Below are 24,077 nucleotides of genomic sequence, written 5' to 3'. Positions count from 1 at the left end.
ATATCCAGATCTTCAATAGGCAGAACCTGCCCCCCAACTCCATCCGCCCTAAGAGAGGCCACATAACAACTCCATGCCATCTTTTGATCTCCTCTCTCTTCTCCAATCCCATTTTGGGTGGGAAACTTCATCACTAAATGGTAAGAAGAAGGGACTGCCTTGAAAGCATGTATTCCCATTCTTCCCATTATTGCATTGGAAGTTGATCCATCATTTACCACTACAAAGTCTAACATCGGTATTGCTTGTCTTGGCTCCTGACCTATGGCCATCGGTAAATTAATTATCCCTTCCATGGGGCATTCCTCTCCAGCAAACCCATATATCGGCATATCAGTTGGGGTTAATTGAGAATCATTGTATCCCATCCTTATGAAGGTATCATGAAGCAAAATATTCACTGAGGCACCATTGTCTACAAGGACCCTCTTCACTGGGCTATTCCATATTATCTGTGTTATTACCAGTTGTTGTGGATAAAAAACTAAGGTTATTATTTGCTGTATTTACTACTAAGATTCGAGAGCTCAAGGCCTTTAATGGCTGCTCTCGTGCTTCGTGGCTCAATCTGCCTTTACGAGATGCCTACGTATCTCTGTGAATTAGAGAATCAAGTTAAAAAACGTAGTTCTGATTGGTGGGGGTGAGACCCCTTATATAGATGTTGGGAGTCCTTGAATTGGACTTGGTATAGGAGACTTGGTGGGTAAGTCTCATAATTAGAATGGACTTTGGAGTCCTAGATAGTAGGAAACTGATTCCTTATCCTTTTAGGTCCCCTTGAGGCTTATCTATAAGGATTTATATCCTTATCAGGACTCTTCTCAATAGCTGATTTTTCCCTTATTAATTAATTACGAAATTAATTAATAATTAGGGCTTTTGGGCCTTTTTTTATTCCACCAGGCCTGATCTGGTCCATCAGGCTTAACCTTTCTGGTCTGAATATCATACATCTTCTTATTGGGCCTAGCAGCCCATTAATTATAAAATCAGGACTTATTTATCCCTATCATTTGCCCCCCAACTTTTGGGAAACATTGATTAGGTTTCGCAGAAGTTAAATCTATTCGTTCCCTTACAAGGTTTCGTTTTTGCGTAAAGTATGGAGCGACCTACACATTTACAACGAATCTTCCTTTTATTCAGAAATTATCTTAATTTCCAGGAAATTTTCCTTAATTTTCTGGGATTTATCCTTAATTTCTGGATTTTTCCCTTAATTTCTGGGATTTATCCTTAATTTCTCGATTTTCCCTTAATTTCTGGATTTTTCCCTTAATTTCTGGGATTTATCCTTAATTTCTGGATTTTTTCCTTAATTTCTGGGATTTATCCTTAATTTCTGGATTTTCCCTTAATTTTCTGGGATTTATCCTTTAATTTCTGGATTTTCCCTTAATTTCTGGATTTTTCCCTTAATTTCTGGGATTTATCCTTAATTTCTGGGATTTATCCTTAATTTATGGATTTTCCCTTAATTTTCTGGGATTTATCCTTTAATTTCTGGATTTTCCCTTAATTTCTGGATTTTCCCCTTAATTTCTGGGATTTATCCTTAATTTCTGGATTTTTTCCTTAATTTCTGGGATTTATCCTTAATTTCTGGGATTTATCCTTAATTTCTGGATTTTCCCTTAATTTTCTGGGATTTATCCTTTAATTTTCTGGATTTTTCCTTATTTCTGAAAATATTAACACTTTTCAGAAAATATTTAAGGAATTTCCTTATTTTTCTTGTAATTTTCCAGGGTTTTTTTTTTCTTTTTCTTCCTTTTTTCTTCCTTTTTTCTTCCCCCCTTTTTTTATACAATTTTCGACCAGGATTCCATTCGACCAGGATCCTGGTCGAATTAGCCTTTGTTGTGCCTTGGTCGAAGGAAATTCGAAGAGGATGCATTCGACCTCAATTCCTGGTCGAATTTCGACCAGGATTTTTACTTTGTATATATTTTATTTTTTTGAGCAGAAATCTTCGACTAGGATTTTCGGTCAGAACACATTATCTTGACCGATTTAGCCTTTCTTTTAAGCCCAGATCGACAAAAAATTCGGGCAGGGTCTATTCGACCAGGATTTTACCTTGCTTCCTGGTCGACAGGGTCAAGAAAAAAGGTCAGAAATTATTCAGGCATTCTGGTCGAATGAAACAATCATTTAAATATTTTTTTCTTCCCTTTTCGACCAGGAATTTTTGGTCAGGATTCTTTTCTTGACCGAAATAGCTCCCTTTTTTTAGCCCTGGTCGAAGAAAATTCGACCTCAATTCATTCGACTAGAATTTTAATGCAAGTCCTGATCGAATTGGGTAAAGGGTACCAACTTTTTATTTCTAATTTTCCTGGGCCTCTATCTTGGGCCATCCCTTTTTCTGATTAGATTCTCTTGGGCCAACCCTTTAGTGGGTTTTTCTTTTTGGGCCTTTCAACTAATTGGGCCCTTTTCTGGGCTGGTTTTATTGGGCTAATCTTTGGGCCCACTATTTTTAACTGGGCTTTTCTTTCACCCCTCTTAAAAAGATATTTGGGCCTCAAACATGGCTTTTATACCTGGGCCTTAGCTCTGGGCCTTTTTAGCCCTACATACTTGGATTTTCCAAGATTTTTCTAAAATTGGGCCTTATCTCTAAGCCCAAATTCCAGGTTCTTCTAAGGTTTTTCTGGATTCTTCCAGAATCTTTTAAAAATTAAATTTTTTCACTTGGTTTTTCCAGGAATTTCCAGGATAATTCCAGAACCTTCTCTTTGTTGGGCCCAAATGGGCTTTTTAAGGCCCAAATCACCTCTTCTTTGGCTATATAAAGGTGGGTGGGGGGAGTGTTCCTACTCACACTCTTCACTCCTCATTTCACACATTTCTTCCAACTTCCTACTCTCTCTCAACCTTCCTCCCCTAGTTTTCAGCCTCCTTCCTTTCAAAGTTTTCAGGCTTTTCCCAGCTTTACTAATGGCTGACAAGAGTTCTGAGAGGGCGGCCAAGATAGCCTCGGCTTCAAAACGAGGTAAGGATATCGAGATCCGCTCTTCATATATGTCTTTAATTGATATGATTAACACTAGGGGGGATGAATATCCCTCCACTGCACATCTCGACTCTTTTAATCATTGTAATACTTGGCACAACATAGATTTCAATAAACTAAATGCTCGTTATAACGTCCTTCCTCCTCTTAGATTAGTTCCAGTCTCTGGTGGTGATCGTACTTGCCACTGGAGACCCGATACTCTCTTCATTTACACAGATGCCCTTAATGCTGGGCTTAGGTTTTTTTTTCACCCCTTTATTCCTCATCTTTTGGCTGATCTACAAATTAATCCGTGTCACCTTCCTCCAAACGCCTGGAGGAATATTCTATGTTTCATGGTTTGTTGTCTTAGGGAGGGCTTTCCTCTTTCTGTAGCCGTTTTTAGGAAGGTCTTTCAGTGTTATAATAGTTCTTCCAATATCTGTGGCTGGGTCTATGTCAAGCAAAGGCCCAAAAGCAAACATATCTTTAACAGCGCCTCTATTCCTGATAATAATCAAAATTGGAGGAATAGTTTCGTTGGGTTACGTTGGGAGAATGGTGACCGGGGCACACTTTTTCGATCTTCCTTCGGGAAGGTCAGTGATGGTAGCCTCAAATCCATTCACTTAACTCCTGAAGAAACTATTATTTATAATGGGCTTACTCAGGATGATGGCACCACCACCAGCTGGACTCTCTTAGAGGAGTTTTCCCTGATTCATGTGGGACTATCCTCTGTTTCTCAACAGGGTATTTTTCTTCCCTTCTCAATTTTATTTCATTTCATGCATTATTAACATCACTTATTTTGTCCTTTGCTTTGTTTCAGCTGCTAAGAAGATTAACGAGGACAATGTTCCTTTGGTTGAGGAAACAGCTAGGATGAAGAAAGCTCGGCTCGCAGGCCTAGATACCCAGGGAAAGGCCACGGAGCCTATCTTTTTGAAGAAGCACAAAGAGCCTATAGGGGAGGCTTCAACTGAAGGAGCTGGAGGCCATGGTGCTCCTATCACTGCTGCTGCCCCTACTGCTGCTGCCACAGGCATCTTTCAGCCTCTCTGGGGATTCCGCCGAGGAGACACCGTAGTTGGTTCCACGAAACATGCTTGGGATTGGTCTTACCATAGCGTGACTCCCAAGGATTTTACTGATGTGGTGGCCACCCCTGATCTTGAGAGGATTAAGCTCATGGGAGCTCAGTCTCTGGCTTCGGTATGCCTTCTCTTTTTTGAACTTATTTTTCATTCTTGTAGCATTTTCTTGCCTTATACTTTGTTAATTGCTTTGTTCCAGTCTAACGCCTACTTTCAAGGCGCTGTGAGGCAAGCCGAATCGTGGAAGCGGGCTTCTGATAAGGCCGATAATGCCCTCAGGAGGCAACAGAAGAAGTATGCTACCCTGGAGAAGAAGCTCAAGCGCAAAGAGGAAGAACTCGGAGAGTCTAACGCCGAGCTGGTGGTACTTCGGGCGGAGAAGGATAAAGCTATAGACAACTATCTGGACTCGGAGGAGTTTGCCCAATCCATGAGGATTAGGGATGATTCAGTCTTTCCCGGGTTTTTTAGGACTGGTTGGGACACGGCCCTTGGGACCGTGAACGAGGCTTGTCCTGACATTAACCCGGCGGACTATATCTGCCCTGATGACGAGGCTTTGCTACAGAGGTTTCGTACCCGAGTAGTTGTCTCGGATCATGTTCCTCAGGATCCACTCCTTCCTCCTCCCGAGTCTTCTTCCAGACCTGCTGAGGACGACAGCTCTTCCTCCTCCTCCGAGACGACGGAGACATCTAGCGAGAGCGGAGAGGATGATGATATGGACGCCGAGGGCACCTCAGCTCCTTAGAGCTTTTTCAGTCCTGCATGGCTTGTTTTATTGTATTGACTTAATTGTATTCAAAACTTATTACCCTTCGGGGCTTATATTTTATATGTTGCTTTTCTTGCCTCTTTCTGTTTAATATGCATTTGAGCCTTAAACATCCTTGGATTGAAATAATTTCAAACTCTTTAATATGAAGTCTAGTTTTTCAAAACCTTACATAGCATGGGTTCGACCCTAATCAATAATAACTAGACAATGTAAATTCTACTGGAATATAAAATCCTACGCAAGCAAAGCTTCCAGGTGCTTTTAAACCTACTTGTCACAATGACAAGTGAGAATCGTACTTCGCCTATCTTACACGTAGTAAACCTTCAGGTTTTGTGCGTGCCAGGTCCTCGGGACTTCAAAACCATCCATAGTCTCGAGCTTGTAGGTTCCTCTACCTTGAACACTCTTGACTCTGTACGGCCCTTCCCAATTTGGGGCAAGCTTCCCTTTTTGTCCTACACCAGATGCTTCTATCTTCCTCAAGACTAGATCGCCTTGTTTAAAAAACCTTTCTTTAACCCTTAGGTTGTAGTAGAATGAAGCTTTTTTCTGATATTCTACTATCTTTGCATGTGCTTTATCTCGCACTTCATCAATTAAATCCAGGGCTAATCTCTGCCCTTCCTCATTTTCTTTCTCATCGAAAGCCTGAATCCTTGGAGAGGAATGTGATATCTCCACGGGAACTACTGCTTCCGCCCCATATGCCAACATGAAAGGAGTTGCATCTGTCGTGACTCTACAAGTAGTCCTATAGGCCCATAATATGGGAAGTATCTCATCCACCCAATTATTTCTCGACTTTTCAATCCTCTTCTTTAGTCCATCCAGGATTATCCGATTTGCTACCTCCGCTTGCCCATTGGCTTGCGGGTGAGCCACAGAGGTGAACCGCAACTCAATTTCATTTTCTTCGCAATACTTCTTGAATTCCTCATTGTTGAATTGTGTTCCATTGTCAGTGACGAGGATACGGGGAATTCCATATCGGCACATGATGTTTTCCCACAGGAATTGTGCAACTTGCTTAGTTGTGATTTTGGCCAAAGGTTTGGCTTCGATCCACTTGGTGAAATAATCAATGGCTACAATCAGAAACTTCCTTTGTGCCGTGGCCATAGGAAAAGGCCCTAGAATATCCATCCCCCACATTGCAAAGGGAATAGGCGAGTTGATAGAGGTCAGCATCTCGGGGGGTTGTCTAACAACTGGTGCATGCTTCTGACAGCGATCACACTTCTTCACATATTCTTTGGCATCAGCCATCATTTCTGGCCAATAGAAGCCTAAACGGGTTATCTTATGAGCTAAGGCCCTGTCCCCAAGTGTTGTCCACAAATACCTTCATGCACTTCCTCAAGAGCCAAGCGTGCCTCATCGGGCCTTAATGCTCGAACAGTTAACTTTCGTGCTTCAGTTGCATCGCTTGGCAACCATCCGGTTTGAATGTAAGCCTTAATGGGATCGATCCATGACGTCCCCAGGCCTATGGGAGCCACAAGCTTAACATCTATGCTTCGCGTCTTTAAAACACGGAAGTATACACTTCCTGAACTTTCTTCTATCTCAGATAAAGCAAACTTTGATAGCGCATCTGCCTTAACATTTTCTTCCCTTGGAATGTGTTCAACATGACATTCATTAAATTGGGTCATCACAGCTCTTACTAGGCGGACATACTTAGCCATCGTATCATCCCTTGCCTCAAATTCTCCCTTTACCTGGGATATGATCAGCTTCGAATCTCCACAGACCTTTAAATTTTTGACTCTAAGTGTCCCAGCTAGACCAAGGCCAGCTATCAGGGCTTCATATTCTGCCTCATTATTTGTGGTTGGGAAGTCTAGCTTCATAGCATACTCAATTAAGAACCCATCAGGGCTTTGCAAAACCAATCCTGCTCCACTGGAGTTTGTTTTTGATGCTCCATCAAAATAGAGAACCCAATACTCTTTATCATCCTTCTCTTTGCTTTCATTATCAACTCCCTTGTCTTGAGGTATGGTATCTTCCTGCCCCCCGACTTCTTGGTTGGGTATGGTACATTCCATCACGAAGTCAGCTAGTGCCTGGGCTTTTATCGCCGTACATGGCTTATACTTGAGATCGAACTCTCCCAGCTCTATTGCCCACTTAATCAATCTCCCACTTGCCTTGGGACTGTGAATGATGTTTCTCAGGGGCTGATTCGTTAGCACCTCAATCTGGTGAGCCTGAAAATAAGGACGCAGCTTTCTCGAAGCCATTACCAAGGCTAGAGCGAATTTCTCAATAGTTGAATAATTCAACTCAGCACCATACAAAATTTTGCTGACATAGTATACGGGTTTCTGGACTTTCAGTTCCTCCTTAACCAACACCGCGCTCAAGGCGCTCTCTGAAACAGCCAAGTACAGAAATAAAACTTCATTCAGAACTGGCTTGGCCAACAATGGGGCCTGGTCCATATACTTCTTTAACTCTTCAAATGCCTTCTGATTTTCCTCACTCCATACAAAGTCTTTGATGTTCTTTAGTGACTTGAAGAATGATAAGCACTTGTCTCCTGACTTGGAGATGAATCGTCCTAGCGCAGCAACCCTTCCCGTGAGCTTCTGAACATCCTTGACAGTTTTTGGGGGTTCCATGTCCAGGATTGCCTTTATTTTATCGGGGTTAGCCTCAATTCCCCTCTTTGAGACCATCAATCCCAAGAATTTTCCAGATCCTACTCCGAAAGCACACTTCGCAGGATTCAACATCATCTTGTGGTACCTCAGGACCTCAAAAGCTTCCCTCAAATGGGTTATGTGATCGGTCTTTACTAGACTCTTGAGTAACATGTCATCAACATAGACTTCCATAGTCTTACCAATAAGATCCTTAAAAATTTTGTTTACCAACCTTTGATAGGTGGCTCCTGCATTCTTGAGACCAAACGCCATAACAAGATAACAATAAACACCAAAGTCAGTGATAAATGATACCTTTGGAATGTCATCCTTATGCATTTTGATCTGGTTGTATCCGCTAAATCCATCCATGAAACTCAGCATCTCATGTCCAGTAGTGGCATCAATCAAAGTATCAATCCTAGGCAGCGGAAAACAGTCTTTGGGGCATGCATCATTCAGATCAGTGAAGTCTATACACATCCTCCACTTTCCATTAGCCTTCTACACCATTACAGGGTTGGCTAACCACTCCGGAAATTGGATCTCCTCTATGAAACCAGCCTCTAAGAGCTTTTCTACTTCCTGTTTTATAGCCTCTTGTCTTTCCGGGGCAAAATTTCTTTTCTTTTGTTTCACTGTCTTCCGGCTTGGATCCACGTTTAGCTTGTGAGTAATTAACTCCGGGTCTATGCCTGGCATATCAGCTGCTGACCATGCAAACACATCACTATTTTCTTGCAAAAATTTCACCAACTTCCCTCTAAAGGGCTCCTCTAATGTGGCTCTAATGAAAGTCTTCCTCTCAGGATCCTTGGGGTCTAAAGGGACCGAAACCAAGTCTTCAGCTGGCTTTCCTCTCTTCTCGTCATTTTCTCGAACATCCATATCTTCAATAGGAAGAACTTGTCCCCCGACTCCGTCCGCCCTCAAAGAGGCCACATAACAGCTTCTAGCCATTTTTTGATCTCCTCTCTCTTCTCCAATCCCATTTCGGGTGGGAAACTTCATGACTGAATGGTAGGAAGAGGGGACTTCCTTGAAGGCATGTATCCCTGTCCTCCCCATGATAGCATTATAAGTTGAACTAGCCTTTACCACTACGAAATCCAGCATCTGCGTTGCTTGCCTTGGCTCCGTACCTATGGTGGTTGGCAACTTGATTATCCCTTCCACAGGACATTCTACTCCAGCAAATCCATATATCGGCATGTCGGTTGGTGTTAACTGGGAGTCGTTATACCCCATCCTTAGAAAGGTGTCGTGGAGCAAGATATCCACAGAAGCACCATTATCCACAAGGACCCTCTTAACCGGGCTATTTCCTATTATTGGTATTATGACCAGCGGGTCGTCATGGGGAAACTTCACACCCTCTAGGTCGGAATCATCAAAAGCCAATGTTACTTCTGTCCTGGCCCTCTTCGGGGCTTCTCCAACAATATGCATAACCTCTCTAGTATATGCCTTTCTGGAATTTTTGGACAATCCAGCAGCAGTTGGACCTCCAAAGATCGTGTTTATCACAGGCCCTCGAGGTCTCGGCCCTTCATAAATGGTGTTTATAACTGGTCCTCTAGGCTGGGGGTTTCGCCCCTGATCGTCTTGGTCCCTCCTACGATCTTCAAAGTTCTTCCTTCCATTATTATTTCTGTCCCCTCCTTCTCCAGTATACTTGTTCAATCTTCCTTTTCGAATCAAAAACTCAATTTCATCTTTCAATTGCCTACACTCATCGGTGTCATGGCCAACATCTTTGTTAAACCTGCAATACTTGCCCTTATCTAGCTTGGCGGGATCAGCCTTCAAGGGCTTAGGCCAGCGAATATCTCTGTCTTTCTCAATCTCCATCAAAATCTGACTTCTGGGAGCATTCAGCTTAGCGTATTCAGTGAACTTTTGCCCAGGTCCTCCCTTCTTGGGGGTTGAATCAGGGTTTTGTTCGGTTCTAGGATATTTGTCCTTAGCGATATACTTCAAATCAGTTTTTCGTTTCTTGCCTCCAGTGGGCTCATTACTTACTACGGTCTTCCTCATACTTTTTTCAACCTTGATATACTTCCCTGCCCTCTCTTGGAGCTGCAACATGCTCTCAGGGGGTCGTTTGGCCAAAGACATCTTGAAAAACTCATCCCTAGTTCCTTGTTGCAGTGCTATCATGGCTACCTTATCATCAAGGTCTGGGACTTTTAAAGCCTCCTTTGTAAAACGATTCAGGTAATCTCTTAAGGATTCCTTAGCTCCCTGCACAAGACTCATAAAAGATGCTGAACTTTTCTCATGGACTCTTCCACTGATGAATTGCTTAATAAAATCCTGACTTAATTCTCTGAATGATCCAATAGAATTTGGGGGTAGGCGACTGTACCATCTTTGAGCCATACCCGACAGGGTTTGAGGGAAGGCCCGACATTTTATAGCATCGTTCATGGGTTGCAGCAGCAGTGCATTAGAGAATGTCCTAACATGATTAGCGGGGTCTCCCGTGCCATCATAGGCTTTGATAGTGGGCATCTTGAATTTCCTTGAGATATGGGCATTCATTATCTCTTCTGTGAAGGGTGGAGTTGGATCATCAGGATCTCCAAGGGGAAGGAGATTGCTTGGATCAGTTCTTGGGACAGCAGCCCTTCTTCTTACCGGACCATCCAGGTCTATGATGGGAGGAGGATTTCTCCCCCTAGGAGGTATGTGGGGTCTGGTGGCTTGGTGAGCCTCCAAATCACGCCTCAGCCTTTGGATTTCAGCCTCATGAGCCCTGATCTTTTCCTGCACTTCTTGGGGATTCGCCCCTGGGGTGCTTTGGGGGCGTTGCCTTCCATCGGCCATTGGCTCTTTTCCAGGACGCCTCCTTCTTGGGGCCACTTCATCATCCGAAGATTCGGAGTCTCTCTCAGTGTATGGACCAGAAAATTCCCGATCCTCAGGGATAGGATCCAAACCTCGTATATAGGGGGGCAACCGCCCTCGTGCTTCGCTTCGCCCAGCATATCCGCTTCCTCCAACCTCAGGGTGAAGGGGCATCCCATAAGGGGGGTTAGTAGTAACAATAGTTGAATATTCATACCCGACGGGTCGAGAATTCACAGGTATATGTATTTGTTGAACTTGAGGATTCGTACCTTGAATAGTCGGGGGAGTTGTACCTTGTGGCTGAGGATGAGTTGCCCCTGTCTGGGCTTCCCCCTGAGTAGATGCATAAGTTGAATGGGGAGGAACCTCCACGGTTGATGAAATCACCTGGGTTGTCTCTAATGGTGTTCCTTCCTCTAGAGCTCCAATTGTTCTCCGTGTTCTCGCCATGGTTGTTGTTGTGTCCCACAGACGGCGCCAAATGTTGTGGATAAAAAACTAAGGTTATTATTTGCTGTATTTACTACTAAGATTCGAGAGCTCAAGGCCTTTAATGGCTGCTCTCGTGCTTCGTGGCTCAATCTGCCTTTACGAGATGCCTACGTATCTCTGTGAATTAGAGAATCAAGCCAAAAAACGTAGTTCTGATTGGTGGGGGTGAGACCCCTTATATAGATGTTGGGAGTCCTTGAATTGGACTTGGTATAGGAGACTTGGTGGGTAAGTCTCATAATTAGAATGGACTTTGGAGTCCTAGATAGTAGGAAACTGATTCCTTATCCTTTTAGGTCCCCTTGAGGCTTATCTATAAGGATTTATATCCTTATCAGGACTCTTCTCAATAGCTGATTTTTCCCTTATTAATTAATTACGAAATTAATTAATAATTTGGGCTTTTGGGCCTTTTTTTATTCCACCAGGCCTGATCTGGTCCATCAGGCTTAACCTTTCTGGTCTGAATATCATACATCTTCTTATTGGGCCTAGCAGCCCATTAATTATAAAATCAGGACTTATTTATCCCTATCACCAGTGGATCGTCGTGTGGAAATTTAACACCCTCCAAGTCAGAATCATCGAACGTCATTGTGACTCCTGTCCTAGCCCTCTCCGGGGCTTCCCCGACAATATGCATAACTTCTCTAGTATAGGCTTTCCTCGAGTTTATGGATGAGCCCGCAACAGTTGGTCCTCCAAAAATCGTATTTATCACTGGCCCTCGGGGTCGTGGCCTTCCAAAGATTGCATTTATCACCGGTTCCCTGGGCTGGGGACTTCGCCCCTATTCATTTTGATCCCCCCTACGATCATCGAAATTCTTTCTTCCATTATTATTCCTATCTCCTCCATCTCCAGTATACTTGCTGAACCTTCCTTTTCGAATGAGGAACTCTATTTCATCCTTCAATTATCTACACTCATCGGTGTCATTGTTAGTGTATACTGAAAATATTTATTTGAAGTATGTACATTTATTTCTGGCCAGTTTATTTGAGAATCATTTGAATGTTTACATGTTGTCTAATATTATATATTGTGAACAATCTAGTATCAAATGGGATACAGAATATTAGATTGTTAAATACGGTTATATAATATAATAAGGTTCACAGCACAGGTGGTGTTGGACAATCCATTGGTATGGCTGTAGTATTATTTAGATTAGTTTATATTGACTAATAAATAATACTAGTATACTTTGTGTATTTTGAACAGGATCAAATTTAGAATTGTTCCCTTAATACTGATTAAGAAGGAGAACTAAGATTCTATGTTATTATTAATGCTTAGGTTCTTAATCCGGAAATAGTAATTGACACGTGTATATTATTTACATGCTTTGATTTATATATGAAATAATTCTTTTGAATTATATCATTATATTTTGGGTGATGGAATTATATACATGGTGGATATTAATTATTGAAGGAATCCATGTCCTGATAATATTCGGGTTAATGATGTCCCCTTGAAAGCTCAAAAAGATTTAATTATGTGAAACCCTGCAGGTGGAATTTATTCTGGCATAATTAAATAAAGGTTGAGTGGATGATCAAGGATAAAAGATATTAATTAAATAAATTATCAGTAATTTATTTAATTAATGGACATATGATATTTTAAACATGGGGAATTTAATAAGCAAATAATATTGGAACCGAATTAATTAAATTACGGTATTAGGAAAGGTAGTGCAAATATTAATTCTTTAGTGGATTGAATTAATATTTAATTACATTGGGCTAGGCTCAAGATGTAATTAGAAGGCCCAACCTAATTATCCATGGTCCCTATTGTAGCCTATATATATTCTTAGTCTCTTCTTGCTTGGGAGTGTGTGAAAACATATTGTAGCCACCAAGGAGCAAGAAGAGAGGATAACTTGAGAAGACGGAGGCCACACTTCGCTCAAGGGAATTTGGAAATACAATAGTAGAGCGTGGAATCAACCATTAAAAAGGTAATCCTCTTTTCGTAATCTTTATCGTAAAATGTAGTAAAACCCTAAGTCCGTGGTTCCCAAAAATTGGTATCAAGAGCCTGGTAATGGGTTCTACGTTTTATGATATAATGTCCATGTCGTAATTATATATGCGTGTATATAGTGTTTTGCTTGTATTGTTTTTGATGCAGGTTGTAAATCCACTATTATGGCCATGTATATTTTAATTATGTGTTTGGATCCCACGTGGTTTAATCGTGGTTAATTTTTGTTTTGGTTTCCACGTGGTTTAATCGTGGTTGTAATTTACACGAGGGTTGATCGTGTTAGAATAGATTTTACAAAATTAGTTTTGTATTAAATCTATTTTTTTGTAATTGTTCCGGGTATTTTGTAATAGTTATGTGCGATCGGAAATCAATTCCGGTAGTTTTTTGTTCGGCTGTGCGATTACAAGGGGCTGCTATTGATGTTTGGTTCGAACAAAATCAAAACAAAACTCACAGAAAAGCAACAGGCGCGCATGCGCTGCTGCCGCTGTGGCAGCTGGGGCTGCTGGGGGCCGCGGCGGCAGCTGGGGCTGCGGCGGCAGCTGGGGCTGCTGGGGCCGTCGCGGCGCGCTTGGGGCAAATTTTTTTTGAGAGCTGGATTTTTTTTCAAGGGCCATAATAGTGGAAAATTTATTTTAATTTTTTCCATTAAATTTTAATTATTGCTTTAATTTATTGATTATGTGTGTCATTAATTATGTGTGTAATTCTTTTAAAATTGCATGTTTAACTTAATTAGGACGACATGGACATAAATTTTATTTATTGCTTTAATTAAATGTTATGTGTTGCTAATATGATGTGTGTATTTTGAATGCATGATTAGACATAATTATAACAACATAGGGGCCCATTTAATTTTAAAATTCCTCAATTTTAATAAAAAATTCTAAGTGGGAGAGGGAATTAATATGAAATTAAATCCCATGGTCTCCATTATTGGTTGTAGGTAATTTAACATAAAGACGAATATAAATTATATATACGTCACCCATCGTGGCATGTAATTTATGGTGTCTAGAATGTTATAGAAATTACTAGAACAAACTTCTTAAATTAATTTTTAAAAGGAATAAAATACGGATTTTCTTTATTTCTGATTTGGGGCGATTTTGTCAAAAACGAGTTCATCGAACTTGTAAGGCTGTGGGTTTTAAGCGAGACCGATGTGACTCCTCCACTACCTGGAAATCAAACCATTGATGAATATTGAATTGAAGTATTCTATTCAAGGCAAAATTATGAATATTGGAAGGTATACACGCCACCCATCGTGGCGTACCAAGTTCCATAGATTTTGAATAATTTAAGATTTGATGATGGTATACACTTAGCTATGAAAAATAATATAGTCCACCCCAACGTGGCATATTGTTTAGTAATAGGACCGAAGTAACATTTAAACAAAATTAGGTGGTATACATGTCACACATCGTGGCGTACCAGAAGCTTATGGTGTTTATATGTTAGTGCATTAAATTTTAATAATTGTTAGAGGAATCAATAGATCTTAATAATTAATGCACCCTTATTTATGTGATGTTTTTATGCATGATTCTCAGGATAAAATGGGTTTTATTCCACTATTCACCATACTTAAGGATAACAAACTTACCGGACCTAACTATATTGAATGGAAACGAAATTTGGACATTGTGTTGACTGCTGAGGAGTACAAGTTTGGCACTTATGAACCCAAGCCTGAACAGCCTGCTGTTCATGCTCCTGAAGATGAGAAAGAGTATTATAAACGGTGGATTAAGGCTGATGAAATGTCATGATGTTACATTCTGGCAGCAATGTCGGGTGTTTTGCAGCATCAACATCAGTCTATGGCCACTGCTTCAGATATGCTCTTTAATCTCAAGGAACTTTTTGGAGATCAGAATAGGGCTGCTAGGCAAGTAGCCATGAAGGCTTTAATGAACACTCAGATGGCTAAAGGCACACCTGTAAGGGATTATGTTCTCAAGATGATGTCTCATCTGAATGAGATAGAGATCCTTGGTGCTGAACTTGACGGGGGAAACCCAGATTGACATTATCCTTATGAGCTTGTCCAAGAGTTTTGAGCAGTTCCGCTTGAATTACAACATGAACAAGAGGCAATATAGTCTCGCGGAACTGCTGACAGAACTTCAGGCAGCTGAAGGATTATTTCGGCAGAGTGTTCAAGTGAATGTGGCTGAGAAAGGTTCTTCCTCTAAGCCGAAAGGTATTAAGAAGAAGAAAAGGCTCAGACACAGAAAGCTGTGAAGGCAGTGGGAGTTCAGGGTGGTGTGAAAAAGCCTAAGGGAAAGTGCTTCAGATGCAAATATTCAGGTCACTGGAAACAGGATTGTCCTCTTCCTAAGAAGACAAACAATACTGGTATGTCTCTTTCTCTAGTTACAGAAACATTTATAGCGGCTATATCTACGAGCACTTGGTGTGTAGATACAGGAGCCACTGATCATGTTTGTAATTCTATGCAGGGGTTCCAACTATCCAGAATGCTTAGAGATGGTGAGATATACGTGTTCATGGGAGATGCTACGAAAGTAGCAGTAGTTGCAGTAGGAGTTATTCATTTATCTTTTGGTTCTGATAGGATTTTGGTTTTGAACAATTGTCTTTATGTACCTTCTTTTAGAAGGAATTTAATTTCGGTTTCTAAACTTGCTTTGGATGGTTATAATATTTGTTTGGATCGTAATGTTTCTATTATGATGAATAAATGAATTATATGTTCTGGTACATTGCAAGACAATTTGTATATAATTAATCATAGTCAACCTGCACTGCAACTGCAATTTAGGGAATTGAACAACACATCTTCTAACTCTACTAAAAGAAAGGAACCTTCTAGTTTGAACCAAACATATCTTTGGCACTTGAGATTAGGTCATATTAACTTGAGGAGGATTCAAAGACTGGTAGTAGACGGGCCTTTAAGCTCATTGGCAGTGGAGCCATTTCCAGTTTGTGAATCCTGCTTGGAAGGTAAAATGACTAATAGGCCTTTCAAGGCAAAAGGGAATAGAGCCAAACAACTGTTAGAATTAGTTCACTCTGATTTATGTGGACCCATGAATATCCAAGAAAGAGGTGGTTATGAATATTTCGTCACTTTTATTGATGATTATTCTAGATATGGGTACGTTTATTTGTTGCACCATAAGTTTGAGTGCTTTGATAAGTTCAAAGAGTACAGAGCTAAAACGGAGAAGAAGCGACTTAATAAAAGTATCAAGTCACTACGATCGGATCGTGGTGGCGAATACTTGCTTGGAGAATTTAGGGAATATTTATCAGAAAATGGGATAGAATCCCAGTTAACTGCACCAGGCACACCCCAGCAGAACGGTGTAGCAGAGAGAAGGAACCGGACTCTTTTAGAGAGTGTTAGATCGATGATGAGTTATTCAGATTTACCCAAGTCATTTTGGGGACATGCCTTAGAGACAACAACTTATCTCCTGAACTTAGTACCTTCTAAGCCGGTTCCTAAAACCCCCTTAGAATTGTGGACCGGGATAAACCGAGTCTAAGAAATATTCGAATATGGGGTTGTCTAGCACATGTGCTGAACAAGAACGCGACTAAGTTAGAATCTCGTACAGAAGTAAGGTTATTTGTAGGCTTCCCAATGGGAACGAAAGGATATTTATTTTATAGTCCGAAGAAATCGGGATGTCATTGTTAGCACCAATGCAAGATTCTTGGAGGAGGACCATATAATGAATCACAAACCCATGAGTAGTGTCGTTTTAGAGGAACTAGTGGGAGGGACAAATAATACCCATAAAGCTGTAGTACAAGTAGAACGACCACAACATAATGTACAACCTGTCACTAATACCGCACCAGTGCCTCGTCATAGTGGAAGGGTTGTTCAACAGCCTGATAGATTCATGTTTTTGGGAGAGTCTTCAGACTTGGTCCCTGGTGAACATGATGATGATCCCCGTACATACGAAGAGGCAGTACAAGACAAAGATGCAGATCTTTGGCAAAAGGCGATGGAATCTGAGATATAATCAATGTATTCTAATCAGGTCTGGGAGCTCGTGGAACCACCAAAAGGTATAAAACCTATTGGATGTAAGTGGATCTACAAGAAAAAGAGGGGATTAGATAAAAGGTGAAAGCCTGGAAAGCAAGACTTGTTGCGAAAGGGTATACTCAGAAAGAAGGTATCGATTATGAGGAAACCTTTTCACCGGTAGTCATGCTTAAGTCAATCCGTATTCTTTTATCTATAGCAGCTCATCTCAATTATGAGATTTGGCAAATGGATGTCAAGACAACTTTTCTTAATGGAAGTCTTGAAGAAACCATCTATATGCAGCAACCAAAAGGATTCATTAAGGAAGGCCAAGAGCATCTGGTATGTAAGCTTAAGAGGTCTATTTATGAACTTAAACAAGCTTCTAGAGACTGGAATATTCATTTTGATCAGGCAGTCCAGTCATATGGATTGATCAAAGTCCAAGCGAATCGTGCGTGTATAGAGAAGTGAAGGTAATGCAGTGGTTTTTCTAGTACTATATGTAGATGATATTTTACTCATTAGAAACAATGTTGAGATGTTGTCATCAGTAAAGGCATGGTTGTTCAAACAATTTGACATGAAGGACTTAGGTGAAGCGGCATAAATCCTTGGGATCAATGTTATAAGGGATCGCAAGAAAAGGATGTTGGCTTTATCTCAAGAGCCCTACATTGATGAAGTATTAACTCGTTTTTAACATGCAGAACTCCAAGAAAGGTTTTTTACCTTTTAAGCATGGAGTTGATATATCTAAGAAGCAGTGTCCTTCGACACCTAAGGATATAGAGAACATGAAAGCAGTTCCTTATGCTTCAGCATGTGGAAGCTTAATGTATGCTATGTTATGTACGAGGGCCTGACATCTGCTTTGCTGTAGGCATGGTTAGTAGATATCAGTCGAACCCAGGTCAGGAACATTGGAGTGCAGTAAAAACTATACTCAAGTACCTAAGAAGGACTAAGGAGTATATGTTAATTTACAAGGCCTCAGATCTATTTCCTTTGGGATATACTGATTCAGATTTCCAATCAGATAGGGATAAGAGGAAATCAACCTCGGGATATGTTTTTACTTTGGGAGGTGGAGCCGTTATATGGAGGAGTGTAAAGCAGAAATGCATTACAGACTCCACAGGAGGCCGAGTACGTGGCGGCCTCTGATGGCTGCCAAGATGGCTGTATGGTTCAGGAACTTCCTTTGACTTAGATGTGGTACCTAATTTTCCCAGGAGCTTGACGGTGTATTGTGATAACACTGGTGCTGTGGAAAATTCAAAGGAACCGCGAGAGACCACAAAGCAGCTAACATATTGAACGTAAGTATCATCTCATACGAGGAATCGTTAAAGCGAGGGTATAGTTGTGGCTCACATATCATCAGAAGACAACCGAGCAGATCCTTTCACAAGAGCTTGCCAACCAAGGTTTTTGACAAGCATATGGAAGTGATAGGAGTCAGATGGATGGACACATAGATTTTTATGTAATAGTGGATTAAATAAACACTGATGTACACATAGAATATTTTGAGTATAAGTGGGAGATTGTTAGTGTATACTGAAAAATATTTATTTGAAGGTATGTACATTTATTTCTGGCCAGTTTATTTAAGAATCATTTGAATGTTTACATGTTGTCTATATTATATATGTGAACAATCTAGTATCAAATGGGATACAGAATATTAGATTGTTAACTATGGTTATATAATATAATAGGTCACCACACAGGTGGTGTTGGACAATCCACTGGTGATGGCTGTAGTATTATTTAGATTAGTTTTATATTGACTAATAAATAATACTAGTATACTTTGTGTATATGAACATGACAATTTTAGAATTGTTCCCTTAATACTGATTAAGAAGGAGAACTAATATCTATTTTATATTAAGCTTAGGTTCTTAATCCGGAAATAGTAATTGACACTGTATATATTTATATGCTTTGAATTTATATATGAATAATTCTTTTGAATATATCCATTATATTTTGGTGATGGAATTATATACATGGTGGATATTATTTATTGAAGGAATCCATGTTCCTGATAATATTCAGGTTAATGATGCCCCTTGAAAGCTCAAAAGATTTAATTATGTGAAACCTGCAGGTGAAATTTTATTCTGGCCTAATTAAATAAAGGTTGAGTGGATGCTCAAGGATAAAAGATATTTTTTTTTGCCAAATTAATAGCAGATTTCATTAATGACTTTAAATGAAATTCAATCGGGACAAACCCCAACTGATCATGCAACCAGGTTGAAAAACAACTGAGCTAATAATAGTCATTTTATTTCCGGATTGCTTAACAACTGGAATACAAATATTCTAAAATTAAAAAATGAAGATAATGGTTTCCGGACAATCCAGCACGCATCTCCCCCGAAAACAGTAGATTCACACTTGACCCTCACATTAATTCGATTGGATATTGCAATGTTCAGAGGACTCAGTTGCAACAACGGAGTTTAGAGGCCTCATATACTGAACAAATATTTTTTGTGAGAGGTGAGACATGTGATTTTCACCACCGTTCCAAATGCACCCCCAGCTATCTACTGCCGGCCACCAGCTATAGACCGGCAAAAGTGTTGTTGATGCGAGATATCCGATCTCCCAATATACCATCCAATTCATTTTCAACACAACCACCATCGCACAAAGTGAGACACATCGCATAAAGCGAGACAATCAAACACACAGATAATAACTTAAACAGAACTATACGAAAAAACCCAAAATTCAAAAATCTCGGAATAACACCAAATTGTAAATTTGTTAGACCGGAGATTTTGAATCCAAAAACTGAATTTTATTATAAAATCCAAGCTCTTACTTAGTAGATCTGAAAACTAAAGTGAAAAACTGTAATGGATTTTTTCGAGTTTTGTAAAACAAATCTTGATTTTATTAAAGAAAAAGTGAAAAAAGAGAAGATGAAGATGAAGATGGAGATAGAGATGGGTAGAAAGGGGGAAAAAGAAGGTAGGGGCGGATAGGGAGGTGAAGCTAGGGCGGCCGACTCTATCAGTAATTATTTAATTAATGAACATATGATATTTTAAACATGGGGAATTTAATAAGCAAATAATATTGGAACCGAAATTAATTAAATTACGGATTAGGAAAAGTAGTGCAAATATTAATCTTTAGTGGATTGAATTAATATTAATTACATTGGGCTAGGCTCAAGATGTAATTAGAAGGTCAACCTAATTATCCATGGTCCTTATTGTAGCTATATATATCTTATTCTCTTTGCTTGGGAGTGTGTGAAAACATATTGTAGCCACAAGGAGCAAGAAGAGAGGATAACTTGAGAAGACGGAGGCCACACTTCGCACATGGGAATTTGGAATACATAGAAGAGCGTGGAATCAATCATTAACAAGGTAATCCTCTTTTCGTAATCTTTATCATAAAACGTAGTAAACCCTAAGTCCGTGGTTCCCAACAGTCATGACCAGCATCCTTGTGAAATGTGCATATTTTCTCTTATCTAGCTTGGTAGGATCAGCCTTTAGAGGCTTAGGCCAACGAACATCTCTATCCTTCTCAATTTCTAACAAGATCTGAATTCGAGGAGCATTCAACTTAGATTCAGTGAACTTTTTTCCTGGTCCTCCTTCTTCGGGGGTTGAATCATTGCTTTGCTCAGTTCTAGGATACTTGTCCTTAGCAATATATTCCAGATCAGTTTTTCGCTTTTTGCCTTGACCAGTGGGCTCGTTATTTACTACTGTCTTCCTCATGCTCTCCTCACTTTGATGTACTTCTCGACCCTATCTTGGAGCAGCTGCAACATGCTTTCAGGGTGGCGCTTAGCTAATGACATCTTGAAGAACTCATCCCAAGTTCCGTTGCAGTGCTATCATAAATACCTTGTCATCAAGGTCTGAGACCTCCAAAGCTTCCTTAGTAAAATAATCCAGATAGTCTCTCAATGACTCTTTTACTCCCTATACAATGCTCACAAGGGATGCAGAACTTTTCTCATGCACTCTCCACTGAATTGCTTAATAAAACCTTGATTTAGCTATCTGAAGGACCCAATAGAATTCGGAGGCAAATGGCTATACCATCTTTGAGGCATTCCCGACAGGGTTTGAGGAAAGGCCCGACATTTATAGCATCATTTACGGGCTGCAACAATAGTGCATTAGAGATGTCCTAACATGATTAACGGGATATCCAGTGCCATCATAAGCTTTAATAGTGGGCATCTTAAACATCCTTGAGATATGGGCATTCATTATCTCTTCAGTAAATGGTGGAGGGGATCATCAGGATCTCCTAGGGGTAGTAGATTACTTGGGTCAGCCCTTGGGACAAAACCCTTCTTGCAACGGACCATCCAGGTCTATGATTGGAGGAGGATTTTTTCTCTCGAGGAGGTAGTGGGGGGTCTTGGGGTCAGGTGCGCATCCAGGTCACACTTCAGCCTTTGGATCTCAGCCTCGTGAGCCTGATTCTCCTACACTTCCTGGGGATTCGTCCCTTGGGTGCCCTAAGACGTGATTACCATCAGGCATCACCTCTTTACCAGCATGCCTCCTTCTTGGAGCCACATCATCATACGAAGATCGGAGTCCCTCTCAGTGTAAGGCCCAGAGAATTCTTGATCTTCTGGAATGGGAGCCAAACCGCATATGTAGGGGCATTTTCCGTGTGCTTCACTCTGATTTGTATGTCCACTTCCTCCAACTTTGGGATAAAAGGGCATTCCATAAGGGGGTTAGTGGTCACAATAGTGGAATACTTATACCCAACGGGTGAGGATTCACAGGTGCATGTAGCTGCTGAAATTGGGAATTGTCCCTTGAGGGGCCGGTGGATTCATCCCTTGTAGAGCCGGGGGACGCGTCCTTGTCGCTGAGGATCGGTTGCCCCTATTGGGGTTCCTCCTTGGATAGAAGCATAGGATGAGTGTGGGGGTATCTCCACCGTCGATGAAATGATATTTGAGTTGTTCCAGCTGGGTTCCTTCAGGGGCGCTGTTTCCACTCGTGTTCTCGCCATGGTTGTTGTTCAATTCCTACAGATGGGCCATATGACGGATAAAAACTTAGGGTATATTATTGCTAGGGTTCGTGAGCTTCGAGGCTCAATTTGACTGATCTTGTGTATCGTGACTCGATCTGCCTTAACAAGATGCCTAGTACCTTGCTGTGTGCCAAGGATCAAGTCAAAAAACTAGTTGTGATTTATGGGTGAGACCCCTTATATAGATGTTGGGAGACTTGGTGGGCAAGTCTCTGAATTAGAACGGAATTGGAGTCCTAGGAAGTAGGAAACCAATTCCTTATCCTATGAGATTTCTTGGAGGTCAATCTCCAAGGAATTGTGCCCTCATTTGGACTTTATTAATCAGCTTTTTATCCCTTATTAATTAATTACTAAATTAATTAATATTCAGGGCTTTGGGCATTTCTAATGGGCTTAACTGTCAGCCAAATTCTGTATTATTTAATGCGATATTAATTACGCAATCAGGGTTTATTTTACTCCCTATCATACCAATGATAAGGATCTTTGAGTGGCATCTCACCACAATATAGACTTAACATCAGGAAAATCAAACCCATGTTTATTACTTAGTTCCTTTCCAGATGGATATTGTTTCAAAAATTCAACAGTAATGGATTGTGTTTAGAGGATCAGATTCAATAGACAATAACTTATTTTCTTCTCAAAATTGATCCCTTTTTAGGTAGGTTCTGAATGACAATCCATTCATACAATTGTACCATTTTGAGCTCCTCCCAACCCTATCATATTAGGATAACTTTTAGCAAATAAGAAACCAAAAATTAGGCAAGCGGGGTGTGAATGACTAGTTTGAAACTTTCGAACTTTTCCGAAAGATGGAAACATAATGGAAATTAATGAGTTGTGCAATTTAAAGAATAAAAAGACACATAGATTATAAATTAATGTACTTTATATGATAAATAAATTATGCTACAACTCCTAAGAAAAACAAGTTTTTTCTTAGCTTCTTCTCAGAACAATTTCTCGAGTTGGCTTACAGAGAGAGAGAAAATATTACAAGATGTTTTTGCTCAATGTTTCATACAGCTAAAGATGAGATGATCACACTTAATAATGTCTTGTACTACCATATTTCTTATCCATTTACAACAAACAATCCTATCCTTCTAGGGAAACATAGCAGCTTTTTGAGGACCACTTCATTCCGATATTCATTATGATCTTTTGCTGATGGCTTTATTTCTTTCCTCCAAGTTTGGTTATAGGCTTGACACATGGTCCATAAACCACGTCCATGTACAAGATACTGTAGTGATCAATTTCTTCATTTTCGATATTTATACCTTCATTTGTCCTGTTGGGAAGAGGTCGAGTGAGATATCGTGAACTCTATTTACTCGACCACACTATCCAGTTTACTTTGGACTCGTCGATGTAGTATAATTCTGCACTTCACTGTTTAGCTTTCTTGACTTCTCGATGTAGTACAAAATCAGAATTTACGATCTGACCAGTTTGGACTTCTCTACATAAGTCAAACTTGGGACTTCTCGGTTTGGTTGTAGACTCGGACATACTCCTCGATATGATAAACTCTGATAGACTTCACGATATGATAAACTCTTATAGACTTCATGATATTGGACTTAGAGCTTTCTGCAACTATTGGTCTTCTATCTTCAACTTGCTGCTTGAACAATCTTTATTGAGCTTCTACCAAATTAATTTATTCATAACAATAATGCACACGACTGTTGTATGACTTACTCTAAGCTCTTATAACATTATGAGTTGCTATGATACAATGAGGACAATTTTGAATCTATCACTAATACAAATGATAGACTCCATCAATTCATGCAAAATAAACATTGTGACTTGAGTAGGCTTGTTATGATGATATAAATATGTCTTATACTAACAATCTCCTCAAATATGAGTAATGTAAGAACCAGTGAAAATGACGACTATTTTGTCATGTGTGAATGAAAAATTATGTGTTTATTATTACTTAAAATATTGATGGCCATAATTTAGCACGGGGTGGATTTGTGTGGTTCTGTAAGAACCAGATATTTTTCGGATACTCGTATGTGTTATAAATATTTATAAAATTATAAGCAATTTGGATGCTACCAAAGCGCTAATACGTGGTACTGTTTTATATGGT

At 40.1% G+C, this 24,077-nt stretch overlaps 1 protein-coding gene across 1 annotated transcript; it reads left to right on the top strand.

Moving 5' to 3' along the window:
• Positions 1-264: 264 nt before the first annotated feature.
• On the top strand, positions 265-22,028 carry LOC141718500 (uncharacterized). The gene is made up of 4 exons (XM_074520881.1): positions 265-274; positions 4,050-4,219; positions 4,301-4,734; positions 21,905-22,028. The coding sequence occupies exons 1-4, from the start codon at positions 265-267 to the stop codon at positions 22,026-22,028; spliced, it is 738 nt and encodes a 245-aa protein (XP_074376982.1).
• Positions 22,029-24,077: the final 2,049 nt, after the last annotated feature.

Source organism: Apium graveolens, chromosome 4 (assembly GCF_009905375.1).
Source record: "Apium graveolens cultivar Ventura chromosome 4, ASM990537v1, whole genome shotgun sequence".
NCBI lineage: Eukaryota > Viridiplantae > Streptophyta > Magnoliopsida > Apiales > Apiaceae > Apium > Apium graveolens.
Note: the sequence above shows the minus strand (reverse complement) of the source record. Positions and strands in the feature narration are given on the sequence as shown.

Excerpts from the sequence above, each read along its gene's own strand:
- LOC141718500 (XM_074520881.1), top strand. Across the intron at positions 4,220-4,300 it reads GAGCTCAGTCTCTGGCTTCG|TCTAACGCCTACTTTCAAGG; the intron begins GTATGCCTTCTC and ends GCTTTGTTCCAG. Across the intron at positions 4,735-21,904 it reads CCACTCCTTCCTCCTCCCGA|GGGCGCTGTTTCCACTCGTG; the intron begins GTCTTCTTCCAG and ends GGGTTCCTTCAG.